Below are 23,209 nucleotides of genomic sequence, written 5' to 3' on the forward strand. Positions count from 1 at the left end.
TTTCTACGGCACGCCCTTAATTATGATCCCTGTAGCTACCTCTCCTCAGCGAACACCACAAAGAGAGAGAGCAAGTGCGTGCCGCTGAACTGTTACTGCAGATCAAAGCAGTATGTCAGCCGGTTGCCTCTGGGGACCGGGCGCAACCGAAAGCATATTTGGTGGTTGGGGATCTAATCATATTCTGAACAAAAATATAAACGCAACATGTGAAGTGTTGGTTTCATGAGCTGAAATAAAAGATCCCAGAATTTTTCCATATGCACAAAAATGTATTTATCTAAAATGTTGTGCACAAATGTGTTTACATCCCTGTTAGTGAACATTTCTCCATTGCCAAGATAATTAATCCACCTGACCGGTGTGGTATATCAAGAAGCTGATTAAACAGCATGATCATTACACAGATGCACCTTGTGCTGGGGACAACAAACGGCCACTCTAAAATGTGCAGTTTTGTCACACAACACAATGCCACAGATATCTTCATTTTTGATTGAGCATGCAATTGGCATGTCCACCAGAGCTGTTGTCATTTTTGTTCAGTATACTTTTGTTTTGTAGAAAATGAGGAACTGAGTCAGTTTTAAAGCCACATAAAGCCAGTAGCTGCCTGGTGCTTTACAGTCTGAAAATGTTTTCAAATCCATCAAACTGATCATGGTATAATATTGGGGATGGGGTCAAATTTACGTGTTTCTAATATTGGGGGGGGGCGTCTTGTCCCCGTCCCCCACGTTACGCACATCTGTGTGCTGTGTTTGTTTACTGTCGCTATAGGAGTCCATCTAAGGCAGTAAACAATTTGTGTTTCAGGTAGGTTTGTGTTAAGTGTTGTTCAAATGTCCATATGCGTTAGTAAACAGATTTGCGTTGCGTATCATATTTCCCTTATCCCCCTCTAATTATCTGTCTATGAGAGATTCCCTGCTGGTTCTGTTCCACCCTGAATGTGGTGATGCAGAAGTTGGTCATGGCAATATCCAATATCCCCCCCCCCTTCCTCTCCTTACCGTGGAGATGTAAACAGGGAGCCGGAGCTCCAGGAAATGCAATCCCCACGCTGCTGTTCCCCTCAGGCAGGATTTACAATTGAGGAGGATGTTTTCTGATGATACTCTGTGTTATTGTCGGCGTGTGTGCGCATGCATGAAGCATAGCCTGTGGTCTGATCTGCCGAGCAGAAACAGGATTGGATTTGTAATCCTTGTTTAAGATAGACATTATGGTGCGGAGTAGATTTCACTTGGATTATATGGGGGGGGGGTGTTCAGGAGTTGGGCTGGGTGGGGGAGGAGGAAAGGGATGGGTGGGGGCTGCAAATTTCCTGAAATGATGAATCCCATGTAGTCAGTGAAGACTATTGCCCCACCAGAGCACAAAGCTTTTTAATGCTTTAATTGCATCTCAAAGGAGTGGGGCAGAATCAAATTAGGGATTGTCCTACATTTTGGAGCTGTGTGTGAACAGTACTTGTGTGTGTTTGTGAGAGAGGCAGTGTAAAAGTAGGCTGGATTTATTTATGTATGCGTGTGCATGATTCATTCCAAGGACTAGGTGTTGGCTTCACTGGCAGCAGCAGAGCATCTTTATGGAGGCTTATCTCTCTCTGCATTGAGACGTGCTGACTTCACAAACTAAAACACACATTTGCGCACTTACACACTCATACTTACAATACACATTCTCACATGCACGTACACACATGCACACACGTTTTACACTCTCACAGCGAGCAGGCACCTTTTTTCGTCACACCAGATGGCATGTGTCACAATATTACGGCAGTATTTCATTAACATTATGTGCATCCATCTGTTGTGTGCTCTAAGGCCCCATAGAGACTCTTGTTTCGGTCACTTTGCAGCACTGCACCATCAACAGTAGACTCAGTACTACTGCATGTTTATATAGCCTAGAGTACCTCAAATCGAATCAGTTTATTGGTTGCGTACACAGATTTGCTGATGTTATCGCCGGTGCAGCGAAATGCTTATGTTTTTAGTTCCAACAGTTCAGTAATACCTAGCAATACAATAACAATACACACATAATCCAAAAAGTGACAAATAAAAGATTGACATTTTGTCACAAGCAATATCAGAATGAGCAATGTCGAGGTATATAAATTCTGAGGCTATTGACTCCAATAACCTTTTGGTATATTAAGTGTTTGCATACTGTTACACACTGAGGAAGCCAAATTCCCTCCCGTCCCCAGTCCTAGCTCTGTCTGGGGGCTACCTGCAGCGTCAGGCTGACTATAGCCACGGTTTGCTTTGTCTTTGCAACAGTTGGCTGGATAGATGTTAAAGGTTAGATCAATTGGAACTTGGAGCCTGTAGGCTATGTTTGTGTAGAGATTTTGCTTAGTGATAACGATGATTGTAATGGATGAGGCCTACTTGTATGTAGCGGTTTTCACTTGGTCTCCAAGTGTTTTGATTGTAGGGAATGTGGCCTAGCATTTAGCCTTCCTTTGTCTTAGGATTGTTAACATACTGACTATCAAAAGTCTGTAAATCTTTTCAAAGTTAAAACGGGTTTGGCAAAACCTCAAGTCAGTCAATCTGTCGGATCTGGAACCAGCTGTGTTCTTTTTAGGAAAAGGTGTCTTCTATTAGGCGTACCTCCTGACGTCACAGTATCTACAGCAAGACGGAGGGTGCACATTTCCAAACTGGTTGCATTGTTTAAATTATAAGGAAAATAATTGTATTCCAACATGTTGTAAGTGTTGTCCAAACTCTCAATGTAGTGAGACTCCTTTTTAGTGAAGAAGCCCATTTATGATTAATCACAAACATCAATTCTGCAATGTCTTGAATGGGATTCTGAATGTGACAGGTCATTTTTTTGTATAGCTGTTATTATTGCTGAAATTGCCGATTTGCAAAATAATATATGCAGTTATGCCTTGCTTTGAAACTCTTTAGAGTGGGAACATTTTAGAGATTTCCCACTTGACCCATTATGCAATCTGCAAAAAAATATATAAAACGTTCCTATTTGGGTATAAAGCTGCAGTGAGTCTGGCACAAAGACACAACTAAACTGAACAAAAAAAGAAACACAACGTGACAATTTCAAAGATTTTACTGAGTTACAGTTCATATAAGGAAATCAGTCAATTGAAATTAATTTATTAGGCCCTAATCTATGGTTTCACATGACTGGGAATACAGATACGCATCTGTTGGTCACAGATGCCTTCAATAAAAGGTAGGAGAAAACCAGTCAGTATCTGGTGTGACCACCATTTGCCTCAAGCTGCACGAGACATCTCCTTCACATAGTTGATCAGGCTGTTGATTGTGGCCTGTGGAATGTTTCCCCATTCCTCTTCAATGGCTGTGTAAAGTTTCTGGATATTGGCTAGAACTGAAACGCTGTTGTACGCGTTGATCCAGAGCATCCCAAACATGCTCATTGGGTGACATGTCTGAGAATGCAGGCCATTTTCAGCTTCCAGGAATTGTGTACAGATCCTTGCGACATTGGGCCGTGCATTATCATGCTGAAACATGAGGTGATGGCGGCGGGTGAATGGCACGACAATGGGCTTCAGGATCTCATCACGGTAGCTCTGTGCATTCAAATTACCATCGATAAAATGCAGTTGTGTTCGTTGTCTGTTGCTTATGCCTTCCCATACCATAACCAATGTTCCCTCTTAAGCCGCACACCTCCTCCAGGACTGCCATGCTGAAGAAATTCCAGGCGCGCAGAGAAAGACTTCATTGAGTTCGCCCCATTAGTTTGTACTATATAGATGTTTTTTTCTGTGATCGAATCAACATCATAGCAGCCACTTTTTCAATCCCCCAAAAATAATCTAACTTTTCAAAATTCAGTCTGTGACTTTGTAGGCAGAGCCAAAGCGCAACAGTGTAGAATTCTATTGGCAGGTAGCCCACGAGTGGGCTTTCAATCACCCGTGAGTTAATGCATGTTTCAGAGCAGAGCGTGTGCACATTTATTGATAATCTTTGCTAGTTAACGAGTAATTAGCCCAATTATGGATAAGTATCGGTCAGCAATGGGTAGTTACTGCTTCCTACAAGAGCACAAAATGTGTAGGCTACATTTCAAGCTGTCTTTGAAAAGCCAGTCAGGTATAAAGCTTATGTCTTAATTAAAGGGGCAGTGTAGTATTTTCAGAGGCTTGAATATGCAAATCAGCAGAGGGTAGCCTACATTGTCTAATTCTCTGTATGGTAATAATAACTAATTTTATTTTGAAGTGGTTTCTTGCATCATACAATGTACAGTCACCTATTTGGCCCATGGTGTTACAGACCAAGTAAAAAAGCATTCAACCCCTTCATAATGTTAACTTTTTAAGTCTCATGCAATGTAGGCCAGCATTGAACACCACATATAGGCTACTGTAGGTTATATATGTGAAAATGTTATGGGATTTGCTCCATTGGTTTTGTTGGTATGCCTACATTATGCTTGATAGCCACAATCTATTGGCTATTGTCTATTGAGAGTCTATTGGCTACTGTCTAAAACTGTAGGGGTACAGCCTCAGTCGTCACTGTAAACGCGCACTGGAAGTTCTCGCAACGGTTATGGTGCACTCTGTTCACAACGTTGACATCAGCAAAACGCTCGCCCACATGACGCCACACACACAGTCTGCCATCTGTCCAGTACAGTTGAAACCAGGATTCATCCGTGAAGAGCACACTTCGCCAGTGTGCCAGTGGCCACCAACGGTGAGAATTTTCCCACTGAACGCCGAACTGCAGTCAGGCCAAGACCCTGGTGAGGACAACAAGCACACAGATGTACTTCCCCGGGATTATTTCTGACAGTTTGTGCAGAAATTCTTCGCTTGTCCAAACCCAGTTTCATCAGCTGTCCAGGTGGCTGGTCTCAGACGATCCCGCAGGTGAAAAAGCTGGATGTGGTGGTCTTGGGCTGGTGTGGTTGTGAGGCCAGTTGGACGTACTGCCAAATTCTCTAAAACAACATTGGAGGCAGTTTATGGTAGAGAAATTAACACTCAATTCTGTGACAACAGCTCTGGTGAAAATTCCTACAGTCAGCATGCCAATTGCACTTTCCCTCAACTTGAGACATCTGTGGCGTTGTGTGACAAAACTGCACATTTTAGAGTGGCCTTTTATTGTCCCCAGCACCAAGTGCACCTGTGTAATGATCACGCTGTTTAATCAGATTCCTGATATCACATACCTGTCAGGTGGATGGATTATCTTGGCGAAGGAGAAATGCTCACTAACAGGGATGTAAACAAATTTCTGCACATTTTAGAGAGATGCTTTTTGTGCGACTGGAACATTTCTGGGATCTTTTATTTCAGCTCATGAAAAATGGGACCAGCACTTAACATGTTGCGTTTTATAGTTTACATCCACTACCACCACTGCTTGTAAAGTGTAATGACCATACAATACCCACTCGTACTGTTGAGTCATTTCAGCAAACTATGACACCCACCATCTCAGATTTTTCTGAAATTGTTTCTGTAGTTAGAAACAGGTAAGATTGACATTCCTGAAACATTATTTTGTATACTTCTTTTAAAATCTGAAAATGTAAGCTAATTGATTGCACCCAAATTGGCCATTTTAACTTTATAGGATTCAAATAAGTTCAATAAATATAGTACCCTACATCCGATTTGGACAAAACTTCTTCCTACCAATGAGTAAGATGAGGGCCCCCCCAAAAGAATTCTCCAGCCACCCACAGACCCCAGGCCAATCCATTTAAGTCATTTAGCAGACGCTGTTATCCACAATCCCACCGCAACAACCAGTATACAGTATCAATTCTCTGTTTGACAAGTAGTATGATGCTGGGGCTTGGAGTATTGCTTCTTCATACCCTGTTCAGAGACATTAGTAATTGATGTCTCTTGCATTATTTACCATACAGTAGTTTGAAATTATCAGGTTTTGACCACTAGATGCCGCTGTTCCTGCTATACCACCACACTCATCTATTGCGCTGGTCTCGTGTTTTTTTATGAACTAGATCACAACATTTCCTTTGCAACTTTGAGTAGGAAACTAAGATTTTGCTCATAATGAAAGTAAATTGTGGTCATCCTCACAATTCAAGCCAGTCCTCCATAAAAGCAAATTTCACCATGAGGCCAACGGTGACTTTCTAAAACAGTTAGTTTAATGGCTGTGATTGGGGCTGCAGTTAGCCTCGTGGTTAGAGCATTGGGCCAGTAACCGAAAGGTTGCTAGATTGAATCCCCGAGCTGACAAAGTAAAAATCTGTCGTCCTGCCACTGAACAAGGCAGTTAACCAACCCACTGTTCCTAGGCTGTCATTGTAAATAAGAATTTGTTCTTAACTGACTTGCCTAGTAAAATAAAGGTTAAATAAATAAATAGGAGAAAACTGAGGATGGATCAACAACATTGTAGTTACTCCACAATACTATCCAAAATTACAGAATGAAAAGCATGAAGCCTGTACAAAAAAATATATTCCTAAACATGCATCCTGTTTGCAATCAGGCACTAAAGTAATACTGCCAAAAATGTGGCAAAGAAATTAACTTTTTGTTCTGAATACAAAGCATTATGTTTGGGGCAAATCCAACACATCACTGAGAACCACTCTTCATATTTTCAAGCCTGGTGGTGGCTGCATCATGTTAAGGGGATGCTTGTCATTGGCAAGGACTAGGACGTTTATTAGGATTAAAAGAAACAACGGAGCCAAGCACAAAATCCTAGAGGGAAAACCTGGTTATCTGCTTTCCAACAGACACTGGGAGACAAATTCACCTTTCAGCAGTACGATTACCTAAAACACAAGGCCAAATATACACTGGAGATGCTTACCAAGACATTGAATGTTCGTGAGTGGCCCAGTTACAGTTTGACCTAAAGTGGCTTAAATCTATAGCAAGGCTTGAAAATGGCTGTCTAGCAATGGTCAACAACCAACTTGACAGAGTCAATTTTTTGAAATAATGAATATGCAAATATTGTACAATCCATGTGTGCAAAGCTCTTAGACTTACCCAGAAAGACTCACAGCTCTAATCATTGCCAAAGGTGGTTCTAACATGTATTGAATTATGGGTTTGACTACTTATCTATTCAAGATATATTTATTTTATTTTACATCAATTTAAAAAAAATATATGTTTCTTCCACTTTGGCGTTCAAGTATTTTGTGTAGGGTCATTGACAATTTAAATCCATTTTAATCGCACTTTGTAACACATTTTTTTGGGAAAAAGGTTGAGGGTGTGAATACTTTCTGAAGGCACTGTATTATTGCACACTGAGTCCATGCAACATTTTTACTTATGCTTGCCATAACAAATGTGTTGAATACTTATTGACTCAAGACATATCAGCTTTTCATTTTTTATTATTTGGTAAAAATGTCTACATTAATCCACTTTGACATTATGGGGCAAGTGACACAATCTCAATTTAATCCATTTTAAAGTCTGGCTGTAACACAACATGTGGAAAAAGTAAAGGCGTGTGAATGCTTTCTGAAGGTACTGTATCTGAATCCTATAATTTAAAATGGTACATTTGGGTGCAATCAATTGGCTTAATTTCTCCGAAATGTTTCAACGGTAACTACAGAAACGATCATCTTAGATGGGTTCTGTCAATCCCTATGTGCTTTTTGAGGTGGAACGACCCTAGTGTGAGCCAGGCCAGACTAGTTTTATTTCACTGACGTGTTTTGATGGTGTTTGTCTGTCTGTCTTGCAGGCTTCATCGCAGCAGCTGAAATTCACAACCTCCGATTCGTGTGACCGAATCAAGGACGAGTTCCAGTTCCTCCAAGCACAATACCACAGGTATCCATTTAGCACTGTTTCTCACACAAACCCTTCAACCAAGGCTTATCTGAGGAACTAGGGGTTAAGATACTAAACCTGTCTGCCATTTGTGAATACTCTGAGAATAACCATATCTTTGTAGGTGAGTGTACAGATTAGAACACTTTAATTATATTCTGCTATGAGTTATGTTGCGTAAGTATACAGTGTGCAGTACTAGAGTACACTGCTGCACATAGTTCTGTGCAAAAGCCCACTGGAATAACCTACATGACTAGAATATCAAATAAATCACAGCAAGACTAATACATTTTATTTCACCCCACCGTTTAACCCCCTTCAGAGGCAGATGGAAGCAGTTGAAAGAATACGTATTCTAGGAGTGTGCTGTTGTTCCGCAGGAGAAGACATGAAAATAGGGCATATGTTTTAAGAGCAGACCAATGGATGTGTGTGTCAGTTCTATTTAGAACCCTAGTCTAGAACTTTGTTCTCTTTCATGTAATATAAATTACTGTTATTGATGTCCTGCAATAACCACAACATAACAAGATTGGCAATTGCTAGATGGTACAAGGTCATTTATTTTTTTACCTGGATTGAGATGTACCAGAGTACAGTGTATTGCTCTGTTTGATTCATGACTAAATGTGTGGAGTTCGTGGATCTCATGTTACCCAAGGAAGGTTTCCGCTTTATGGATTTCTAGCCTTTGAAGCAGCAGGGCTACAACTGCCTCTGATTCCCTCCGTCTATTTACCTGTGGTATAGGAACTAGGAAGTGTATTGGCTGAGGTTTTCTTTCCTCCCTGTTCTATTGAGCTTCATCAGAGGAGAAGCAGATAAAAGCCTGCATGTTTGTTCATTGTGTGAAATTTCTGTCTCTGATCATCAGTCCATTCCTAGTGTAGTAGGAACACCTCAGAGCCTGGGCTTTGGTGTGTAATTCCCCAGACAACCCACCGCCCCACCGTTTAACCCCCTTCAGAAGCAGTTGAAAGAATACCTTTTCTCTACGCCGTATTCAGAGCTTGCATACACGCTGCCTAATGATTTGAGCTGAGGAGCCATAGACGAGGCTTTGTAGAACGCTGCGTTCAGCCCTTTTAGGGAAATGTTCTGCAGGTGGTCTCCTGAGCACAGTAGTGAGCATTGTAACTGTCGTGCGCCCCCCCCCCCCCACCACATGCATAAATAGATCAGGGAATACATAAATCAAAATAAAGATGACAGCAGGAGCGATTTGGAGGCGGAAGGAGCGGCAATAAAACTCCATCAAAGTGTCGTTTGAGAGTGTCTCTCCGAGCCCCCGGGCCACCTCCACCAATCACATGCGCACAAAGACAATCACAATCCGCTCTCAGGTAGGGTGGCAGCAGGGGAGGCTGGTCGTCATGACAACCAACCCCTGTGTTTGCGCACGCGCTGCTGCAGATATTATTTTTTTTAGGAGGAAAAAGCGATTTGGCTAAGTGAAGGCTGCAGGCGAAAGAGGAGTAGAGACGGATGGATGGAGGGAGAGAGGGTGCTGTCAATGAAATGCGCCCCCCTGAGCACTTGTTTGGTCAGAGAATCTGAGGACTGCTGTTGAATTGTAATGAGGTTTATTCTTTAAAGGAAAATATTTGTTTGTAAAAAGAACTACATTTTAGATGTAAATGGCATGTTATAGAAGGGTCCAGACACCTGTTTTTTGGTGATTTCACTTGTTTTTGATAGACTTACCCCAAACAACGAATCACTTCCTCATTCTCGAGTTGTGCAGTATGAGGGCCCTGAAAAAACATGAACAAACACAAATGCCTCCTTTTCAAAAACGGCAAAGCTCTGTGTATTGTCATTCTGAATCTCATCCCTAATCTTCTAGTCCCCTATGCAGAAGTACAGACTGGGTTTGTCCTTATAGTATAAACTTATGTTTATCAAAAACAAGTCAAATCACAAAGGTGTCTGGACCCATCTATAACATGGCATATACATCAGAAATAGAGATTTGGTTGTGAAAAAATAAATAAAGAATCCTTTAACCTTTTCACTTTGGGCTGAGTTAACAGCGCCGCTGATATGATCCCATTTGCATCAACTATTTTTCCATGTCAGTGACAGAATCAGCGGTGGCTATGAGCAGCATTTTCCCAGTTGGGGACAATGATGAGGATTCACCACAGCTAACGCTCTGCCTAATTTGAGTCTTCATTCACAGTGACGCGGACAGCACAGATCCCAAAAACAATCTTAACGTAAACACACCATTATAAACCCTGGTCTGATATTCAGAACTGCTCCCTCCTGGTTAATGTTGATGCACTGGAACGCTCTACAGAGGGGGATGTCAACACCAACGCCATTCCAATATGAAAGCTTGTGATAAGTGGTGTGACAGTCGAGACTTGGCCTCCTTTGTCCTGTCACCTCCTGTAACTCTTGCAGCGAGCGCTGTGACATGATTACAGCTAATGGCTGTCTGCGACGCATCACAGAGCAGAGCTGCACATCCACGTCATCCACCAACCGTCCGCTTTTTATAGGCAGGAAATTTAAATCACTCTGGGTGTGAATATGGGTATTTTATTAGGGTTTATTTGGGAGGCTTTTTTCTCTTTTGGTGGATTGACACCTTGTTAGATCCGATGAGGGAAGGATGAATTCATTTCCTGTCTTCCTGAAGAGGTATGAGTGATGCTTCCTGGAGCCTAAAGATTTTCTATTTTGATCTCTTTGCAGTTTGAAGCTGGAGTGTGACAAGCTGGCCAGTGAGAAGTCTGAGATGCAACGTCATTATATCATGGTGAGGTTTTTTTTTTTGTGTGTGTGTGTGTGTGTGTGTGTTTGCCTGTGTCAGCCTGTGTGTGTGTGTGCTACTGTGTGTGTGTGTGTGTGTGCGGTACTGTGAGTGACCCTGCTCTGTCAATGTCACTTTTTAAAAGGACATTCTACTCAAATGCATTACAATGTAATGATGTTGACACCATCTGAAATATAACTGATGCACTGTAGGGAGATGAGGAGCAAGCGGTGGCTGTGCGCTCATGTGTGTGACTGCTAGGTCTGTTTGGTACATATACACTGAGTACAAAATATTAGGAACTGTTCTTTCTATGACGTAGACTGACCAGGTGAATCCAGGTGAAAGCTATGACCCCTTATTGATGTCATCATATCACTTCAATCAGTGTAGATGAAGGGGAGGAGACAGGTTAAAGAAGGATTGTTAAGCCTTGAGACAATTGAGACATAGGTGTGTGTATGGGTGCCATTCAGATGATGAATGGGCATGACAAAAGGTTTAATTAAGTGCCTTTGAATGGGGTATAGTAGTAGGTGCCGGGCGCACCGGTTTGAGTGTGTGAAGAACTGCAACGCTGCTGGGTTTTTCACGTTCCACAGTTTCCTGTGTGTATCAAGAATGGTCCACCCTCCAAAGGACATCCAGCCTGTGGTCGAAAACAGGTAATTGATGAAAGAGGACAACGGAGGCTGACACAAATTGTGCAGAGCAACGGATGGGCTACAGTTAGTCAACTGACAGTCCAGTACAACATTGGTGCCCAAAGACCCATAAAACAATGCACAACTCGTCATACCTTGACACAAATGGGGTATGGCAGCCGACGACCTCAGCGTTCAACTATTTTCAGCAAAAAAACAAGAAACTGTGGTTCCAGTGGGCTAAGGAACGAAAACCCTGGAGAATTGGAAAACATTGCCTGGTCTGATGAGTCCCGGGTTCCTGCTCTTTCAAGCTGATTGGAGGAAACCACATGAATACTGTACATGCATCCATTATGCCATGTGTTGACATTACAGGCTGTTGGTGGTGGTGTGGGGTGTGTTTTCATGGCACTCATTGGTAGTCTTGAGCAATGTTTGAATGCCACAGGTAGGGCTGGGCGATATAACGATATATATCGTGTGACGATAGAAAAACGTCTATCGTTTCATATTATGCTCTATCGTTTATTTAGTTGTGTCGCAAATCACACTCTTTACAGCAATATTTTTCGTCAATTAGACGTCGCTTTGCGTTTCACACACGTGCGGTGTGGAAGGAAATTTGCCACACAAACAAACATGGAGGAGAGTGAACGTGACACAGAGCACGGAGACACGGAGCTCGTACCTAAGAGAAGGGCTACTTCGGTCGCATGGACGTGGTTTGGGTATGAAAAGTCTGACACGGACTAGAAAACCGTCCTCTGCAAAATATGCTGCAGGCCGGTCCCGACAACAGGCTCAAACACCACTAACCTATTACCACCTACGCAAGAATCATGTGAAACAGTACGGAGAGAGTCTACGGATGAGACCCAAAAAAGTACAGTTGAGTGCTCAAAACAAACCCCCGACTCAGACGTTGCAAGAGGCTTTTGCCCGCGGCACACCATATGGCAAAGAATCACGAAGATGGAAGGAGATAACAGCTGCCGTTACAACTTACATCTGCAAAGACATGGCCCCAATTTACACGGTCGAGAAACGGGCGATTCGTGAGTTGGTGCTAACACTCGACCCAAGGTACCAAATGCAAATACCGTTAATTTGTTGAGTATAATTCAAAATGTAATAAGAAATATGAGGTGATGGCAGCGGATGTGGTCATTTTATATAAATTATTTATTCATTGAATTGACAGAATATGTATATCGTGTTATGTATCGTTATCGGGATATGAAATGACCGATATGAGATTTTGGCCATATCGCCCAGCCCTAGCCACAGGATATCTGAACATCATTGCCAATCAGGTACATCCCTCTGCAAATTGTTTGTTTTTTTTTGTCTCAGGGAAGCTCATCTGAGTGCTTGTCATCCTCACCAGAGTCTTGACCTGACTGCAGACTGCTGGAAAAGTGTGCTCTTCATGGATGAATTCCGGTTTCAACTGTACTGGGCTGATGGCAGATGGTGTGTATGTCGTCATGTGGACAAGCGGTTTGCTGATGTCAACGTTGTGAACAGAGTGCCCCGTGGTGGTGGGGTTATGTTATGGGCAGGCATAAGCTAAGGACAATGAACACACTTGCATTTTATCGATGGCAATTTGAATGCACAGTTACCTTGACGAGTAACTGAGGCCAATAGTCGTGCCATTCATCTGCTGCCATCGCCTCATGTTTTAGCATGATAATGCACGGCCCTCTGTTGCAAGGATCTGTACACAATTCCTGGAAGCTGGAAATGTCCCAGTTCTTCCATGACCTGCATACTCAACAGACATGTCACCCGTTGAGCATGTTTGGGATGCTCTGGATCTACACGTACGACAGTGTTTCCGCCAATATCCAGCAACTTCAAACAGCCATTGAAGAGGATTGGGACAACATTCCACAGGCCACAATCAACAGTCTGACCAACTCTATGTGAAGGAGATGTGTCGTGCTGGGATACAGATGCATATCTATATTCCTAGTCATGTGAAATGATTAGGGCCTATTTCAGTTTACTGATTTCTTTATATGAACTGTTGCGTTTTTTAATTTTTGATCAGTGTATATTTGGGGCACCGCTGCTAAATGAATATAGGGGAAAAACTGCATTCATACCACCTCTACAGGCAGGGGGATGTTTAACACTGCAACAATATGTCAACAAAACATATTTTCACCTTTTTTATTCTAGGACATTTTTTTACAACAAATTTAATTTGGCACCATTTCAGTCTAGCAACTACAACATACAGCAATATTGAAAATACCATCTTGTTCTTTTACCTTTGTCTCCTGTCTATTCTCCCACCGCTTCCTCTCTGTAGCCCTGTGCCCATCTCTCTCTCTTTTTTCCATGTCATTGTTTTCAGTCTTTCTGTCTCTCCTCCCTCTTATGATTCCTCCTCTAGTCTCATCTGTGGTCCTTTTGTCTCTGTTGTTGTCATCTCTCTCTTCCCCCCAACACATACTCTCCACCTCTAGCTAATCTCATTGTCTCTGGCAAGGCCCGTGTAGCTGTCTGATTCTGTCTCTAATTGATCCATTGACTGGCTTAATCTCATCTAATCTGTGCAGCGCTGCACTCGTATCCATCAGCGGATCAGTGTGTGTGTAGCCCCAGCCTGGTCCACCCTCCCTTAATTGCCTATCGGGTTCCCCTGCATCGCCGGCTGCTATCGCCAGCACCTCCATTTCCCCAGCACTATAATTGCTTTAGGGATGTGCAGTTTGGGCTGGTCAGCCTGCACTCCCCGTCGCGCGCGCGTGTGTTTTTGAATGCTGGAGCCTGTGCCCTCACAGACAGAGCTGGTGATTTAACAGGGCTAATGCTGAGCCACTGGCCTGCTCATTAACACCGAGCACACACACCATCTCTTTCCGTCTCACAGCGACACAGGAGGACAACTGGGTGGGTGTGTGTGTGAAGGGTTTTACCTGGTGTAACAGTATTGACATGATGCATGACAACCAGGGGATGTCTCCTGTAGATGGCTCTGTGGGACAGAAGGAAATGCATATTGCTAGACAATCTGTCTACACTTCACAGGACATAATGGAGTTTCCCTCTTTCTGTTATTATACTGTATAACAACGCCTCATCTTCCTTCTGCTTTACAGTACTATGAGATGTCCTATGGGCTGAACATCGAAATGCACAAGCAGGTAAGTCTCTCTCTGTCTACGTTAATAGGAAACCCTCCTTCAGCGGTGCTGTCGGAGATGAGAATCGGTTCTTATCATCATGCCCCCTGTAGACAGACAGTGAAACATCTCTCTCTGGCATCGCTGAGAAAACATCCCTATTCAGAGGGATTGTTCTAAAGGAAGGAGCAGTACAGTACTGCGCAGGGTAAAGCTCTAGTCTCTGTGTATTACTACATGGTCAGTGAAGAGTAGCATACTGCTGTCTAAGGGGCTAATCCGGTGCCTATAGATCGGAGGGGGGGGGGTTGCTGGGGGGTGTGGGGTGGTAATTTATGGGCCGGCTACTGGGGGAGAGCGATGGGCCTCTGTGGACCCGGCCTTATCTGTGACCTTGTCTGGCGCGCTAAAAGATTGACGGCTCCTCCCTGACAGCCACACCGGCAGCAAAGAACACGCAGTGAAAAATCTAGTCGTGCACACACGCTCGAGAACATACACGCTCATACACACACAGCCCCCCGCTCTGCCTCATGAGTACAATTCATCACCCCTACTCCTTTATTTGGCGGGGATGAAATATTTACAAAATCAGGGGAGGGGGGGGGGGGGGCTGTGTGTGGATCCCCAATTATGTTAGCACGTGTGTGTGCATGCTTTGTGTGCCTTTGTGTGTGTGTGTGACTGGGTGCAGATGAACTGCGGCAGCATTAGAGGGTTGAAATTGAAGGGGATGTGTAGAACTGAATGTCGAGGAGAATTCACGTCTGTTTTGTGTTCAGCCTGCTCTTTCTCTCTCACTGTCTTCTCTCAATTTTTCTCTTTCTCCATTTCTATCTTTTTCTTTCTCCTTTTAATTTCTCTTTCTCCCTTTCTTTCGTTCTCATTTTCTTTCGTTCTTTCTCCCTTTTTTTCTTTCGTTCTCTTTCTCCTCCCCAAGCTTTCTCTTCTCTCCAGCTGAGGAGCTGTAGACAGTTTAGTCAGCGTGTGCTGGGGATATATTGAAAAGGGGTTATTGTTTCTTCTTTGTCTCCCTCCACTTTAAAAACAAAATCCCATCCCTGCCAGTTGCAAGACCCCCTCTCCGGTTAGCTTGAATGAATTGTTCTCCCACCTGACAGAACATTTGGCATTTCCTCTTACTTTCCTGTGTGTGCATCATATTCTTCCTCACATATAGAAAGAGGCACAAAATGCATTTTAAGAGGAGAGCGCGATGTCAGTGTGCATGATGATGGAGTGATAAGTGTGGTGTTTTGTCTGGAATGGCGGTGCATAGTAAATGAGTGTCTTCTCAGATATCACACTGAATTAGAAAGTAACACAATTAACACTGCTTTGCATATTGAAGTTTGTTATGATAATTACTGCTGGAACGTAAAGTAATATATATGTGTGCTTGTGAAGTGCCCTTTGGGAGGGTGGGGTGTATGTTGATGTGAGACTGAGGTGGTGTTAAATGAAGCTAAGTGCTGATGTGTTTTATCTCCTCAGGCTGAGATTGTGAAGAGATTGAACGGGATCTGTGCCCAAGTCCTCCCCTATCTGTCCCAGGAGGTAAGAACACCCTCTAACCCCTGACCCCTTACCCCACGCGGTGCCCTGCAGCCTGGAATGAGATCATTCTTATTGGACTACTCTCCCCCATATATATCTCCATTCATCATTGCGAGCCCTGTAATGAAAGGGGCCAGAGCGCTCTGCTGTGATCCAGATAAGATATGCTAATTTGTGTCCATGACGAGATGACCCATTACAACATGGGAGTGGATCATTGATTCTCCATCAAAGCCCAGCCTTGTGTTAGTGACTTAATAATTGAATGGGTGAGGAGCACAGGGTCAGTGTTGGTAGTATTGAGCCATCTAACCCCCCTCTGTGTGTGTGTGTGTGTGTGTGTGTGTGTCCCAGCACCAGCAGCAGGTCCTGGGGGCCATTGAGAGGGCCAAGCAGGTCACCCCTCCAGAGATGAACTCCATCATCCGGGTAGGCTGCTCCCTCCAGGATGTCCTCTATGGGTCTGACACTCATCATTATCAATCCTTCATTATGATGATGCATCTGATGCTCTGGCTTTTAATGGAGCTTTATGTTTGGTGCTTTACATGATGATGATATTGATGATGATAAAAAGGTCTTTGTGAAGAACCAGTTGTGGAATGGATGTGCACAGTTTGTACACGTTTTATTTTTATTTCTTTATTTTTTGTGAACTTAAGTTTAACATTTTAATTGAGCAAATAAAGACTAACGGCATTGACAAAATGATTGGCACCAACGACCAAATGAAGCATTCAAAGACAAGATCACTCGCCCTACAATCAAACATGGGGGAGGTTTGATAGTACTGTGGGGTTGCTTTGCTGCCCCTGGTCCTGAATGTGTGCAGGACCTCGTGAAATCAGTATATTATCAAGGGTTTTTGGAGTCCAGTGTTATAAACAGTGACTGTTAACCTCTCTCAGGTATGTGGGACGAAATCGTCCCACCTAGTCAACAGCCAGTGGAATCGAGTGGCGCGAAATACAAAAACCTTAAAAATGCTATAACTTCAATTTCTCAAACATATGACTATTTTACACCATTTTAAAGACAAGACTCTCGTTAATCTAACCACATTGTCCGATTTCAAAAAGGCTTTACAGCGAAAGCAAAACATTAGATTATGTCAGGAGAGTACCCAGCCAGAAATAATCACACACCCATTTTTCAAGCTAGCATATATGTCAGATGACACTCCTAGGACATTATGTTATACAATACATGCATGTTTTGTTCAATCAAGTTCATATTTATATCAAAAACCAGCTTTTTACATTAGCATGTGACGTTCAGAACTAGCATACACACCGAAAACTTCCGGTGAATTTACAAAATTACTCTTGATAAACGTTTACAAAATACATAACAATTATTTAAAGAATTATAGATACAGAACTCCTTTATGCAATCGCGGTGTCAGATTTTAAAATAGGTTTTCGGCAAAAGCACATTTTGCAATATTCTGAGTAGATAGCTCGGCCATCAAGGCTAGCTAAACAGACACTCGCCAACATCGAGGCTCAGTAAACTCAGAATTACTAGTAGAAAAATTGGATTACCTTTGCTGTTCTTCGTCAGAATGCACTCCCAGGACTTCTACTTCAACCACAAATGTTGTTTTGGTTCAAAATAATCCATAGTTATGTTCAAATATCCTCAGTTTTGTTCGTGCGTTCAGGTCCCTATCTGAAGGGTGACGCGCGGACGCATGTCGTGACAAAAAAATTCAAAATATTCCATTACCGTACTTAGAAGCATGTCAAACGCTGTTTAAAATCAATTTTTATTGTATTTTTCACGTAAAATAGTGATAATATTCCAACCGGGCGACGTTGTTTTCGTTCAAAGGCTGAAAGAAAAACATGGCCACTTCTCAGGGCCGCACATCTCCAGTCTCTGAGCCACCAGCCTGACCACTCACAAACAGCGCTCCTGTACCTAGCCCAGAGACAGCAGAGATCTCATTCCACTTTCTGGCGCCTTCAGAGAGCCTATGCGAGCCTTAGAAATTGTCACGTTACAGCAGAGATGCTGTATTTTCGACAGAGATGCCACAGAAGCACAAGAAATGGTCAGAGAGGGCACTTCCTGTATGGAATCTTCTCAGGTTTTGGCCTGCCATATGAGTTCTGTTATACTCACAGACACCATTCAAACAGTTTTATAAACTTTAGAGTGTTTTCTATCCAAATCTACCAATTATATGCATATTCTCGTTTCTGGAAAAGAGTAGTAACCAGTTTAAATCGGGTACGTTTTTTATCCGGCCGTGAAAATACTGCCCCCTACCCTAGAGAGGTTAAAGGTTGTTGGTCATCCAGCAGGACAACGACCCCAAACACACATCAAAAGCATCCTGGAATGGTTCAAGAAGAAGCGCTGGACTGTTCTGGAGTGGCCAGTGAAGAGTGCAGATCTGAACCACATCCATAACCTATGGCAAGAGCTAGAAACAGCACTTGGACAAGTTTGCTGTAGAAAAGTGGGCTAAATTTCCAATAAAAGTTGCAGCAAGCTCATTGGTGGCTACAAGAAGCATTTGTTCGGAGTTATCTTTGCCAAAGGTTGTGCAGTGAAATATTAGCTCCAGGGTGCCAATACGTTTATCCATGCCATTTGTCTTCATTTGTTACATTTCAAATTGTCAACTTAAGTTTACAAAATAATGTATGGTTCTGCGATGTTGAAAATCCAATAACGTTTGGAGACCAAAAGTTTTCAATTTCAACTTATTTTCAAAGAAATAGGTAGTTCTTTTAAGAAAAGTGCAAGACTGCCAATATATGTGTGTGTGTGCATGTGTGAGAGCCATATGTACCCATCTCTCTGTCTCCCCTGTGTTTGAGCTGTGTGTGTGTTGTCCACAGCAGCAGCTCCAGGCTCACCAGCTGTCCCAGCTCCAGGGTCTGGCCCTGCCCATGACCCCCATGCCCCTGGGCCTGAGTCAGTCAACCCTGCCGGCCGTCACCTCCTCTTCAGGCCTCTTCTCCCTCTCCTCCATCCTGGCCTCGCAGGCCCAGCTGGCAAAGGAGGAGAAGGCTTCTCGTGAGGGAGCTGACAGCCACCGTGAGGAGGACGGGGACAAGTCCGACTAAAGCTCCCTCCTGCCCTCCACCGCATATTAACTACCGCTGCATCAGAGGGCTGTGGTCCTGTATATCTATCTATCCATGCCAGTCCCTCTCCTCTACCCCATCTCCCCCTTTTAGTCCTCCCACTTAGAATTCTACGGCCTATCTGATGCATTTGCCGTCATTCCAACTGCTCCAATTTGTGTACAGTATAGATTTTTTTTTACTATCATTTCTTTCATGTATATATCTTTTTATTTTGTGTTTTATTTTTGTGATTTGATCTTGACTTGTCTTTTTGCTCATTTGTTTTTCCCTCATTCTGCTCCCTTTATGGCCCAGTGGTACATGGATCTGTGTTTTTACGCCACCCTGGCTGAGCGTCTCCTTCCTCTCTCTTTTACCAAGGCCCATCTGGGAGCCTGAATGTCACATAGTATAAGTGGAATAACAAACCAGAAGAGATCCAACAGACAGGCTCGCGTCACCCAGATCTCTAGCCTCTGTTGTGTCAACTTGATTCGGTTGGTTGATGTGGGGTAACTCTCACAATACTGTTTTCATAAACACACTTTTAGACAAGCAACAGCAAAAACTGTTTGTGAATGTCTGAATCCTAACGTCAAAATCCTGCATTGATATCAGTGAGAAAATGTTCTGAAAATTTGTTGGCCTCACTTTGATTTTCAGGTTAGGATTCCTCCCCAGGTTAAGGAGAGTAGTTGAAAGATGTCAGTGTTCTTGTGAAGCGTGTAACTTGGTAATTCCAGTCCCCAGAGAGCCCTGTCTAACCCACTGAGCTACTTTAGACCGCTTCCATGAAAGGCATGCTATCAATACTATCATAACAGTCTGAATGTACAGATCGCAGCGATGATTAACATTGTGCGAGATAGAAAACGCATTCAGATCTTTTCTCTCCCTGGTGGTGATGCAGTAGGAGAGTGCCCGTTGCCTCTTCAACACTAGAAAGCAGTAAGTCTTTTAGAAAGCAGCTCTGACATCCACTGAGTCACCTATTTTGAACAGGGATCTCTGGTCTATTCTAGGAAACAGGTTGACATCTCGGTCTCATGTTAGGCAGCGGCATAGAACAAAATGTCCACTGCGCCCACTATCTTTTCACTCAAAAGATGAGTCTCGTGTAAGAAGAAATGATGCATGATTTAGCTCTCGTATAGAATACATATACAGCACTCACAAATGTGGATGCATTGTCCATGGCCAATGAATAGTTTTAAATGAAAGTTTTTGATCAGTCATTTGAGTAGATAAAGCACAAATCGCCATCATTTTGGTGTGCATTTACGTAAAAAAATATATATATATATTTTCTACAAACCCCAACATGTTTCTCTCAGCCTGTTGGAGAAAGTGTGCAATTATTAACTGGACCTGTAAGTGCCGCTGTAGGCTAGAACTAAAGATTGAAGGTCGAGGCATCTTTAGAGCTATGGAGAATGGTATAGAAGATGTGAAGCTGACTGCTGGTTTTACTGTATGATTGGGAAGGGATTGGTGTTATTGTCTGACCATTGTTTTGATCCCAGCCTGTTATACAGCGTGTGATGTATTGTATGTTTTTTGTATTCCCCTTATATTAATAGACATCCTCTCTGTTTGATGGTGGGTTACACTGTGAGGGTGTAGAGATCTGTGTAAATGTCTTAGATAAAGCGTCACAAGAAAACTCTGATTTCATAGCCGTATGTGAATGCATTCATAAACCTCTGTAATATAGATTTGAACTTTGGTCAGTCAGTGGTGAACCTGGGATTGACATGTGGCTTTTGTTTTAAGTCTAATACTGCTTGTGAACAGCACAACGTACTCTTATCGACATAAACAGTAGTGATATGCAACGCGTGTGGGTCGATGCACACAAACGCATGTCTCTTGGGGAACTATTCCTTTCTATTAGCGAAGAAATGTTTTAAAGTTTGGTCCACATTTTCTGTGATCAATACACTTTGTTTGAATATTATCGCTATGAAATAGAATGAGAGTAAAAAGCTTTTAGAGATTCCGCTAAATTAACGATGTATTTGTTTAGTAGTGGAGGGCCAGTCTATGTATACAGTTATACATCTAAAGCTTTATGTGTATATGTAGGGTGTCCACCCACTCTGCTCAGAGTGGGTGAAAACGCGCTTTGGTGATCATTTCACTTATGTTCTAAAATACATTTTCCCAAGACAAATAAGATTCTTCATGTTCTGAATGGATCAGTGGGGTCTCTCTAACATATCATTAACATTATATCCCAAAAGTCTGATTTCGTAACCTAATGCATCCGGTAATAAGCACTGAGTTCTGTTGACATAGCGGTGCAGGTTTCGCATAACTTTTGAGGATTTGACATTTTGTGGTCGTCTTCAAAGTTTCCGCTGGTCGCATGAAGCTAAATTGGCATGAGCTGAATTAAATGTAAAAAGCTTTGAAAATACACTCATTGCTCTGTTGACATTTTGGAGATAACGCTTGTTTTTGTGAGGACTCTTCAAAAAGGAATAGGAATTTTGAATTAATATGAAAACCGTGTACTAAAATAAGAAAGTACTACATCATGTCTCAAATCGATATCCATATTACCTCTAATTTATGTCCTGCGGCTTCGAGGAGGAAGATGAGTTCAACGGGAAAGTGGGCCTGTCAGGTAACCAGTAGCCTTAATTCTTGCACAGAATCCAGCCTAGCTGACACAATGCAATTCTCCAGATTTTTGACCCTGTTTTTTCTCTGGCTTCCATTGATTTAGTCACCCTAATTCTGGCCATCCTACAAGGGTACACACTCCAATAACTTTTGAATGGATTATGATAGAGATATGATGTTTGGACCATTGGTTTTCTTAGATGCGTAACATTGTTTTGCCAAATGGTCAAAATATGCGTTTTTGATTGGACACCCCAGGTATATGGCTGCATCTTCTGTGTCTGTCCTGGATGATTCCTGTGCTCTGTCCTACAGTACTGATGTGACACTAGAGGAGCTGCAGTACTTTGATCTATACCTGTCCCTCTTTAACCCCTGACCCACTGTTTGCCCTTTACCCATAGCGTGAAGCATTGTAAGCATTTTAAGCTTTGTATAGGTCATTTTTTGAATACATATTTTGTGTATAATGAAAAAATACTGAAGTTCATACTTTGGCCCCAAAAAAACAAAACAATTTGTGTCATGTAATTATAGCTTCATTTAAAGAAATGGTGAAATATAAAAATAACAAACATTTACTATAAATAAATGAAATGTTCTGCAGTAAGGAAGTACTTTTGGTGCCTTTACAAATAAAGTCAATCAAATCACTTGTTGTCTGTCCTGTTTTGTTCTTGTGCATCTTGTCCCAGAGGCAATGCCACGGAGCTAAAGCATCAATGGTGTAATGTTACTATACATTTCTCAGTATTACTACTAAATGAAGGATGACCTTTTGATGACTAATACTAGCCTAGCAGCCTGAATGCCTGTGGAGCTTTGAGGTCCCTGTAGTTCATTGTCACTCCACACGGCGGAAGTGTTGATTTAAAAACATCCTGTGTCATTTCTCCACTGCTGGATAATTGCTGAGGTGTCCGTCCATGTCCGTCTGTCACAGATGGATGGAGTAGTCGAGGAATGGTAGTGTATGTCTGTTCCATGGCGTTCCTGATTTGAGGTTTAGTTTTTCACCACCAGATGTTTTATTATTGTAACATTGACGACATTGGGACATACCCCAGTTGGTACTGCTGCACAACCCTCATGTAGATATCCCATCTATCTGTCAAACGCACAACCCTCATGTAGATATCCCATCTATCTGTCAAACGCACAACCCTCATGTAGATATCCCATCTATCTGTCAAACGCACAACTTGTGTCATTGCATTCACGGCTATTTTTATTACACACACACACCCAGATAGTGTTACGCGCACACACAGGCGGTTACACACACCCTATCCATATTGGTTATTTCTGCTGTGCGTGTTGAATGACAGTGTGCCCTTGGCTGTGTGTGTTTGTGTGCTTGGAGGCAGTGCTGGTGAAACCTCAGAGCTACTGTGGCTCCAACCCGCTTCCTCCTCTCCTGCCCGCTCTGTCTCTTCCCAAGGACTCCTCTGGATCTGAGCCCAGTACTTAAATAAATATGAAAGTGCCCTATTTTCTGTCAGGATACAGGACTCCTCTGAGAAGCACTGATGTGGTGGGAATGTTTTTTTCCTCTGCGACACAACACA

At 42.7% G+C, this 23,209-nt stretch overlaps 1 protein-coding gene across 2 annotated transcripts in view; it reads left to right on the forward strand.

Moving 5' to 3' along the window:
- The window catches only part of tle5 (TLE family member 5, transcriptional modulator), a 45,921-nt gene extending 23,627 nt beyond the window's left edge, over window positions 1–22,294 (forward strand). The window contains exons 2-7 of one of the 2 annotated variants that reach the window (XM_014169692.2): window positions 7,734–7,822; window positions 10,529–10,592; window positions 14,350–14,394; window positions 15,868–15,930; window positions 16,285–16,359; window positions 18,783–22,294. In XM_014169692.2, coding sequence (XP_014025167.1) covers window positions 7,734–7,822; window positions 10,529–10,592; window positions 14,350–14,394; window positions 15,868–15,930; window positions 16,285–16,359; window positions 18,783–19,010 — 564 coding nt within the window. In that variant the 3' untranslated portion in view covers window positions 19,011–22,294. The remainder of the gene's footprint in view (window positions 1–7,733; window positions 7,823–10,528; window positions 10,593–14,349; window positions 14,395–15,867; window positions 15,931–16,284; window positions 16,360–18,782) is intronic. The other variant, XM_014169693.2, reaches the window with a different exon arrangement.
- Window positions 22,295–23,209: the final 915 nt, after the last annotated feature.

The sequence above is a fragment of the Salmo salar genome, chromosome ssa23 (genome assembly GCF_905237065.1).
Source record: "Salmo salar chromosome ssa23, Ssal_v3.1, whole genome shotgun sequence".
Classification (NCBI taxonomy): Eukaryota; Metazoa; Chordata; class Actinopteri; order Salmoniformes; family Salmonidae; genus Salmo; species Salmo salar.